The 9500-nt window shown below is 43.0% G+C and overlaps 1 protein-coding gene across 2 annotated transcripts in view; it reads left to right on the top strand.

Annotated features, from left to right (window-relative positions):
• Nucleotides 1-2338: 2338 nt before the first annotated feature.
• The window catches only part of rxfp1 (relaxin family peptide receptor 1), a 33751-nt gene continuing 26589 nt past the window's right edge, over nucleotides 2339-9500 (top strand). For both annotated transcript variants that reach the window (XM_061787295.1, XM_061787294.1), the window contains exons 1-2: nucleotides 2339-2535; nucleotides 8564-8704. In XM_061787295.1, the coding sequence (XP_061643279.1) occupies nucleotides 2451-2535; nucleotides 8564-8704 (226 nt within the window). In that variant the 5' untranslated portion in view covers nucleotides 2339-2450. The remainder of the gene's footprint in view (nucleotides 2536-8563; nucleotides 8705-9500) is intronic.

The raw sequence follows: 9500 nt of genomic DNA, 5'->3' as shown, positions 1-9500 counted from the left end.
CTATGAACAAAAGGGTCAAGCTTGTTTTTTTTTTATTATTAGAAGTAGCTTCACATAACCAGAAACCAGTGATAAATTCAATTCAATTCTTTCTTGTTGCTGTTTTAAAGCCGCGTTCTGCAACGCCAATATCAAGCAGATAGATTGTCCCTGTTCCTGCAGGGCAAAGAGCCTTCTGGATCTATTCCGGGAGGCTCCCGTGAATATGGCGAGATAACAAATAATTGTCGCGAACAGCAACTTCTCACTGTCAGAGATTTTGGCGCTTTTCTCTAGCATGCCAGTGGATTATGAAACTAAGACTCCAGCAGTTTGCTGTCAAACTTGTGCCGTTAGCTCTCCAAATTGGAGTGACAGACTGTGAAACGTCTTTTTCAAGGAACCGCGGGATGTTTTATCTCCAACAGGGGGTAAACAAAAAAAGGCGATCAGATTTAGATGTCGCTCAAAGCGTCAGCTTTGTTTTCGACATGGGCGGAGGATAAAAGCTAATTGAAAAGCTAACATGGGTACGAGGCTCAGCTCGTCCCGCCCGACTTGGACGAAACGCGCCCCGGGGCCAGCAACACACATCCGTGACTATTTTGTTCTCTGCACTATTTTTTGAGATCCTGCAAAATGTGCCACATCAGAGCCATAACAGAAGATTTGGCATTTAGGGTGCCTTTTTACACAGATCCCAATGAAGGCAGGATGCTACCGTGACAAGATACAATTACAAACACAAAGCGCTTTTCATGCAAATTGCAGGATGAGCATCAGGCTAGGACTCCACATTTCACTCGTTTCCAGGAGACTTTTCAGTGCCTGGGTAGATGTCTACAGTATTTGAGGGAGGCATTTATTTCTCTCCCTAATTCAGGACGAAGATGACCTCCGTCCTAATGGTCGTGATAATGTCACAGCTATAATAAATTGTTCAAAACATGGATGTCTTATTACCTGTTTTTATTTTCCTGATTGGAAAAGGAATGAGTTTATTCGATGGAGGTGTTTATTTTTTCAAAGGGGTTGATGTACTGGGGTGAAAATGTTAACCTTATTAATACCAAATGTGGCAAATGTCACAGCTCTAGAAAGTCATTTACAAAATTCATTCTGACCTGTTCCTTCATCCCCATTGGGGGACAGGAAGGCATTGCTTTTCCCATGCTTTGTTAAGGTCTACATTATTTGAGAGGACCATTTATTTATTGGAAATGTAACCTCCCTAATAATTGCCCTATGGGGATAGTTTCCTGAATCTGAACAACTTGTCGTCACAATGTCACAACTCTAGAAAGTGCTGAACGTTTTTTATTTTTTATTTTACTGATTGATGAAAAGGGAGACATTGATTTTTCAAACTCAGCAGTTAACTCTCGTCTGTAAAAAGTAGTGTCGATGAATTCAGGTCTTTCAAGTTATTTTTTCCCCTGGTGTGTTTATTTAAGAAGTACTTAATTTTGGGTTCAAGTTACTACCCATTTTGTTCCTGATGGTATTTATGTGAAGGAGGTGTTTATTTTTCAGCTTCAGTTTCTGCCCATTTGAGGGAGGCGTCTATTTTTCAGACATAGTCGTTTTGTTATTAAATATCCTTGTTCCGAGATTCATGCAGTTTTTACTTGGGTTTTTTTTTTTCCTGATGGAGTGGAAAGGAAGGCATTTATTTGAGGGACGTGCTTATTTTTCAAATTCAGCATTTAATCCTTGCGTATAATCAGTAGCATGTCTGAACTCAGGACATTAAATGTCACTGTTTTATTGCCCCTGATGGTGTCTCCTTGAGGGAGGTATTTATTTTTGGGGAGCTATCGCTAGTCATTTAATGCATGTGAATGAACAGTAGTGTCTATGAAGTGACATAATTACACTTATTACAAGGTTTTTTTTTGATGGAGGAAAAGGGGAGGCATATATTTGTTTATTTTTTAGACTTCCCAGTTTACTCTCACATTTCTTTCCCCAACTATTTGAGGAAACATTTATTTTTCAGCTCAAATTGCTACTTTTTTTTTCCTGATGGTGAAGAGACTCGGCAGTTAGCCCTCGTGTGAATGGTACTGTAGGGTTTTTACGAACTGAAATCATTCCACTACTGATGGGAGGGGGAAAGTGAATGTTTTATTGATGAGAGGCATTTCTTTTGGAGACTTGGCAGTTAAACATCAAATTTAGTTTTGCATGACTTTGGCACACGTACACAGCGAGCAGTGAGAACATCCGCCGCGCTGAGAGTCTTTTTGCATTCCCCTCCTCTAATAGGCCCTCACTCCCGCTCCACCCTCTCCGCGCCTCCTCCCGTGCGTCATGGCTCCACTTCAACCTTTCTCTAACGCAAGTGTCGCCAGCTACACTCAGCCAGTAGACTGCTGCACCACCGGCCGTGCCGTTTCTCACCTCGGTGGTGCCGACCTGCTCGCTCCACTTTTTTTTTTTTTGGAGGGGAGGAGACGACAAAGGCTGTGATGATGATGAGCTTTTTTCCCGCAGGATACTTACGTACTGCAGCGCAAGTTTACTTGCTCCTCGTGGTGGCCTGTGCTGCGTCTGGTAAGTGCAACTTTTCACTTGATTTGAATTGAGGCCTCGCTCATGTAATGCCGTGGACTACTTGCTACGTTGTCATATTGCACTCCATTGGCTTTAAATGCACTGCCATTCCAAAACTACTCAAGACCTCTACTGCTTTTAAAAAAATACTAATGCAACTTAAGACCTGCTATTGATTTTGAGACTACAAATATGTTTGATGATGTTTGATGCTTGCACTCAAAACGACTTGGAGGCACCACGTAGGACACAACTGAATATATTCCCTTCATTAACATCGATTTATTTTTTTACTGTCGTGGCAGTTGAATTATGTCTTTTAGTTCCTCTTAAGACCACCTATTGATTTTGAACATGCTGTACCGTTATTTCACTCGTACTCAACTACCAATTAACTTATCCACTAGGAGGAGACTCCACAGAATCCTGTATTGGCTTTCAATGATTTTTTTTTTAATCATGTGACCCGATAGAGTTGCAAACATGGTGAAGCAGCATTTCAGTGTGATGCTGCACACAACTGAATGAAGTTGCCAACAGAAGTGTGGTCAGCCCCAACTGTCAATGTTTCCAAGTCCAGGTTAGAAAGTCCAGGTTTTTTTCCACACGCTTATGACCTGAGCATTTTGAGAGCTTCTCTATTTCTTAACTGATCTCTCGCAGTTTTTTTTTTTCAGTAATTTTGTCTTTTTGCTCTTTGGTTTTAAATGCTGATTCATGTACACCACATTGATTTACCTTGTGTATGAAATTCGCTATATGAATAAATCTGCCTGGCCTTGCCCTGCCCAATCCATACCTATTGTGCTGTGGCTAAAGGAATAAAAGTAATGCTTTGTCAGCCTCTCGTGGCATCTTAGTGTCAAGGAACTATGTTGAATTAAATTGAGGATCTTCGTTTAGCCAAACGTAGGGCTTTGCCCTAAATTGTGGCCTCTTGGTGCCATGGGACGATGTGAGTTGAGGAGCTTCATTTCGCCAAAAGTTGTGCTTTGCCACCATCTCTTGGCATCTTAGTGCCAAGGAGCTATGTTGAAGTGACTTAAGGAGCTTCATTTAGACAAAAGTTGTGCTTTGCCTGCATCTTGTGGGATCTTGGTGCCAATGAACTATGTTGTAGTGAGTTGAGGAGCTTCATTTAGACAAAAACTGTGCTTTGCCGCCATCCTGTGGAATCTTGGTGCCAATGAATTATGAAGTGAGTTGAGAAGCTTCATATAGAAAAAAGATGTGCTTTTCTGACATCTTGTGGCATCATGGTGCCAAGGAACTATGTTGAAATGATATAAAGAGCTTCATTTGGACAAAGATGGTGCTTTGCCACCATCTCTTGGCATCTTGGGGCCCAGGAACTATGTTGAAGTGAATTGAATGAGTTTTATATCAAAAGTCCAGTGATGGCTTGAGACATGAGTTGTGAATTGACATTGGCCAAATTTTTTGATCGTATCTCAAGACGAAAATGGCCACGCCACGGCTCGTATCTCGAAAAACTCGTTAGTCAAGGCGCTCTTATCTCAAGGCACCACTGTTGTGCTTTGTTACTTTTTTGGATCGCTAGAAAATTCTAAACCTTTTTGCTCAGTTAGTCAATTGTCAATTACTCATAATTACGCCAATTACTGTATTTTCACGACCGCAGGGCGCACTGTATTAAAAGGCGCAGTCTCAGTTACGGGGTCTATTTCTGTATTTAACACATACATAAGGTGCACCGTATTATTGGGTGCAGGCATGGTAAAACATAAGCTAGCTTAAAACATACGGTAGCACGCATGCACGCTAAAACAATGTTTTTAAAAAGGCAGCGGGAGCAAAACTGAGTGCGGTGGTACTTTATAGAAGTATTTAACAATGTACGCACGTTATTTTTTGGATCAATCCTCACCCCCAAATCCATCAAAGTTCTCCAGCAAACATGCCAGGATTCCTCTGGTCATTGTCGGAGTCAATCTCGTTGCCGGGGGGCTGTTCAGCAATGATGCCGGCTTTCGCGAAAGCTCAGACAACAGTCAAAGCAGATACCTTAGCCCAAGCATCCACAATCCATTCACATATGGTGGCGTAACTCGCCCGGCGTTGCCTCCCAGTCTTAGTTGCACTTGGTTTTTCACAGCGGTGTGATATGGGCGCGCATGGAGTCACAGATCAACAGGGACGGTGACGCGTGGAAAAAAAATATCCGGTCTCTTTACATACACTTCACTCAGCCACTCTCTCATTTCCTCCTCGTCCATCCAGCCCTTTCGATTGGCCTTAACGATGACTTCGGCTGGAAACTTTTCTTTAGGCAGCGTCTTCCTCTTAAAAATCACCATAGGTGGCAGTTTCTGTCCATTACCATGGCAACCAAGCACAACGGTAAAAGCCGACTTCTCACGCCCCAGGGTGGTCCCCTTCTTCTCTACAGCGTGGTTCACCGGGATGCCGAAAGTGAGCGGGACCTCGTCCATGTTGGTGATGTGGTTGGGCTGGATGTGTTTGTCGGCCATCTTTTTACTGCAGTAGGAGCGGAAGATGGCCAGCTTTTCCTTGTAATCCGCCGGAAGTTGCTGCGCCATGATAGTCCTTGCCCGGATGGATAGATGGCGAAAGCACCAAGACGGACCTCCTTGAAAATGTTCGATTTTCATTTCTTCTGCAAGCGTTATTGCCCTCAGACTGTAGAGACGCTTCTCCCGGCTGTTCTTTGCTCATGAATCCATTGCTCGAGTTGGTCTTCCAACTCGGGCCACCTCGCCTTGTTTCTGCGTTTTCTTTTTCTCTCTTTCCCCGCGAAAACTCAGCTTTGTCTTCTTGACTTGGCGAAGCTCGTTTTCCTGCTTCCTCCACTTGCGAACCATGGAGTCGTTGATCTTGAATTCTCCCGCAGCTGCTCGATTCCCATGTTCCTCCACGTAACGGACAGCTTGCAGTTCAAACTGTGCTTCGTTAGCGCGTCTCTTCATAGGTGCCATTTTCTGCGGTCCTTAGCCAAACCGATGTTGTTTTGCACAATGCGCACCCCGGCACTATATAACTACTGGGGGCCTTAAGCGTCCTCCTTCACGCGCACCCTTCCAACTTTACGTCTGCATGCTGTCCTCAGCCACGTCCGCCTTTCCTCTATATAAGCAGCGTGTCGGCAGGAAATGCTCCCAGTCAGTCAAGCGGAGGGCTCATCAAAGTCACGCATAAGGCGCCCGACCATTTTGGAGAAAATTGAAGACTTTTAAGTGCGCCTTATGCTCGTGAAAATACAGCACTCGCAGAAATTCGCTATGAGCTGGGGAACGCTTTGCTGCAGTTTTTGTACGAGAGGAACGGTACGTTACTAACATTTGCATCCGTCCAATCAATAATCTTCGCCTACCTTTCACGCAGACAAAGACGCTTTCATCTCAAGTCAATGCAGGGGGGAAAAAAGACGGCGGAAATATCCTGCAGAGAAAGTCCATCTTTCTTTGATGCGACGGTACCGCTGATACGACGCAAACAGCGGGGCGCTGCAAAGCTTTTATCCTTGCCGATATCCATGTGCTTTAGTGCAGTTTGTCTACTTCTGTTAAAACTGCTTTAAGCCGGAAAGAAAGCGGGGAAAATTGTTTAATCTACATACAGTACATGATGATGAGTTTGTCAGTGGGTGTCAACAGTAGAGAACAATACTATCATTCTTTGCCAATCGTCTTTGAACTTTCAGGTTTATTATGACTTGGTTTTACTGTGAAAAGAGGTGCTGAAAAGGGGGAAAGATAATGGTAGTGATTTTATCAGTGGGTGAAAAGGTGAGAAATTTCTTTTCAGGCTTTCTCCTTGAGATTTCAGAGACTGAAATGTTTCTTTATTTCACATCTGGGAAAATTGTGGTAGTGAGGTTTTGATATACTGTATAGTACTTGTTGTTGGTGAGCTTATCAGTGGGCATAGTCGAAAACCTCCATGTTTCTTCTTTCAGGTATTATTTGGACAGTCCTGACGTAAATGTTTTGCTTTTTCTTTGTGGAGAAAGAACCCTTCTGATTTTGAATGACACCTGCCACAAATGAGTCTTTTTACAAGAAGAACCCTATTGTCTTTGCTTTTTTCTTTTTCTTTTTTTTTTTCCGTGTGGGGCACGACGCGATTGATTTTGAATGACACCAGACACAAATGTTTTTCCTTTTCTTTACTGAAGCAAGAACCCTATATATTTTGAATGATAACTGCCACAAACGTTCTTTGTTTTTGTTTTTTTATTGTTTGTGTCTTTGTTCTTTTTTCCCATTTTCCTGGTAGAGCAGGAACCCTATTGATTTGGAATGACACCAGCCACAAACGTTTCCTTAATTCTTTTTGTTGTTGTTGATTTAGTGTTGAATGGGTTCTTTGTTCCTTTGTAGAGCATGAACCCTATTGATTTGGAGTGACTCCTCACACCAAGCACCAGGAAAAGTTCATTTTTGTACCGTTCAAGTCTCGATATCGTGTACGCCTATGAGCGGTGTTGTCCTAAATAATAACAATAATAACTGAACAATTCGGCATGGTTGTAATTTTGTCAGGATAATGAAAGACGTGGTACAAAAGAGGCAGCGGCAGCGTGAAATGAAGTTGTCACTCCAGCTGTCAGCTTAGACTGAGGAGAGAGTAATATATTATTATTGCCGTTTTGCGTGTGTGTGGCATACAGCGGGCCAAGTCATTGGCGCAGGAAGACGACCTGAGTTCATTTCGCATTCCGTCAATATTTTTGTCGAATTAGCGCAATCATTCACTTGTTTCGGGTTGCGCGTTGTTCCACGTGTCCATGAAAAAAAATTGATTGTTTGAAATAATAAAGGGAAGAGGGGAAACAAGACCAACAGAAAATGTTTTATGTTTGCCTATTTTTGGTGTTATTTTGTTTAAATGTAATAACAGTTTTAAGATATGAGCCAAACCAATGGAGTAAAACTTTCTATTTTATTTTGTGTTTGTTTTTATTTACTGATTGCTTTAATGGGTAAATATAACAAATACAACATGTCAATGCAAATTTAGGATCTTCCACATCCTGCCTCCTTCCCTTTTTACTAGCCATCTTCAACCTCCTACTGACCTACCTATGCAGCTTCCTTCGTAACTAGCTGTCTCCAACCAATCTACCTTCCTCCCTTCCTACTACCACTCTTCAACCACTTACCTCCCTAATCTCCCCCCCACACACTGTACCTAGCCCGCTACCAACTACCTATCTTCAGCGTAAATATTTTGTACAAACCTACCTAGCTAATTTGTACCTATTTCCTACCATCCCATATGCCTATGTTCTCCCTTCCTTCCTAACGAGCTGGTTCCAATCGACCTACCTACCTGCCATCGTAGACCCCCTTCCTACTGTATCTCCTACCTCTCTCTCCCTACCGACCTACCTTTCCAACTATCTGGCTCCTACCAACCGGCCCTCTGACCTGTCTTCAGCCTCCTACCTACTGACCTGTGCCCTCATCATATCAGCATTTCTTCCTGAGAAAAGTGCGATGTGCAGTTGAATAATGTTATGATGGTGCTTGTGACTGGCAGTGGTGTAGAACTAAGTGCCAAAGAGGGAGAGAATCAAATCATTTGCAGTTCTGCATGACCAGCCACAATAACAAACCCATCAGTTTCACTGCTTTATTTTTTCATTTTCTTTTATACCGTACCATTTGAATCCAACAGAGAATTTTTCCTTATTATTGATGTCCATAGTGTATTGTAATATTTCTCCTCCCTGTACTGGAGGTTTACAAGAACTGGGTAGGTAGGAGGAGGAAAGCAGGAAGAAGATCGGTTGGTTGCAGATGGGTAGTTATGTAAGTTAGTAGGAGGTAGGTTGGTCGGTAGATAAATAGGTAGACAGGGAGGTATTTTGTTTGGGTTTGTCTGAAGGCAGGTAGGTAGCCCAAGATGATATAAAATGATTACTGTCATAAAATGGTATCTACCTAGCGACTGACCGACCGAACTCCTGCGTAGGTACCTGCCTAACTATTACCTACCTACCTACCTACCTACTTATATCCTTGCTTTTTTTTTTCCCCCCCAGCTGTCAACGTGACTGAAGAAGCGTCGACCTCGTGCCCTCTTGGCTTCTTCCCATGCGGCAACCTGAGCATGTGCCTGCCCCAAGTGCTGCACTGCAATGGCGCTGACGACTGCGGGAACCAAGCGGACGAGGAGAACTGCGGTGAGTGAGCTAAACAGACAGCCCTCCTTCTTTTTCTACTTGGCTGTCATCAAGCGATGAGCCCTCTGTACGTTTGGATTTGACCGGAATTAACTCAGCCAAAGCTTTTCATCCACACCCCCCCCCCCCCCCCCAAACCCCCCACCCATCCACTGCACACTCAACAGGCTCCAGGTATACACTGCTTGTTTTGTATAGGTATATACTAGGTGGGCAGGTAGGTGGCAGGTTGTATAGTATGTAGAGTGAAAAGGGAGGAGTAAGGTAGATTTAGCTGGTAGTTTTACCAGATATTATAGAAAGAGAGAATATGAGGCAAATGAGAATATGTTGTCAATTCCCTTTCCTGAATAGATAAAGGTTAAATAAAAGCTAAATAAATACAGTGGCTGAAATAAGTATTTAACACGTCACCATTTTTCTCACTAAATATACTTCCAAAGGTGCTATTGACCTGAAATGTTCACCAGATGTTGGGAACAACCCAAGTAATTCATACATACAAAGAAAGTAGAACAAATAAGCTCAGATATTAAGTTGTGTGTCAAAATGGGAAACGTCACAGGGAAAACGTATTGAACACATGAAGAAAGGGAGGTGCAAAATGGCATGGAAGGCCACGACAACACCTAAAATCTATCAATAATTAAACAGCTATCCAGTCCCTTGTCAGTGCAAATGAATATCAGATGGTTCAAACCTAATTGGCGGCCTACAAAAAGGTCTCTTTGCCAAGGTGTGAGTCAAGACACACCTCATGATGGATAAGAGCAGAGAGCCGTCGCAAGACCATCGC

This window comes from Phyllopteryx taeniolatus, chromosome 10 (genome assembly GCF_024500385.1).
Source record: "Phyllopteryx taeniolatus isolate TA_2022b chromosome 10, UOR_Ptae_1.2, whole genome shotgun sequence".
NCBI classification, from domain to species: domain Eukaryota; kingdom Metazoa; phylum Chordata; class Actinopteri; order Syngnathiformes; family Syngnathidae; genus Phyllopteryx; species Phyllopteryx taeniolatus.
The sequence above is the reverse complement of the archived record's forward strand: the minus strand, read 5'-3'. Positions and strand labels throughout refer to the sequence as shown.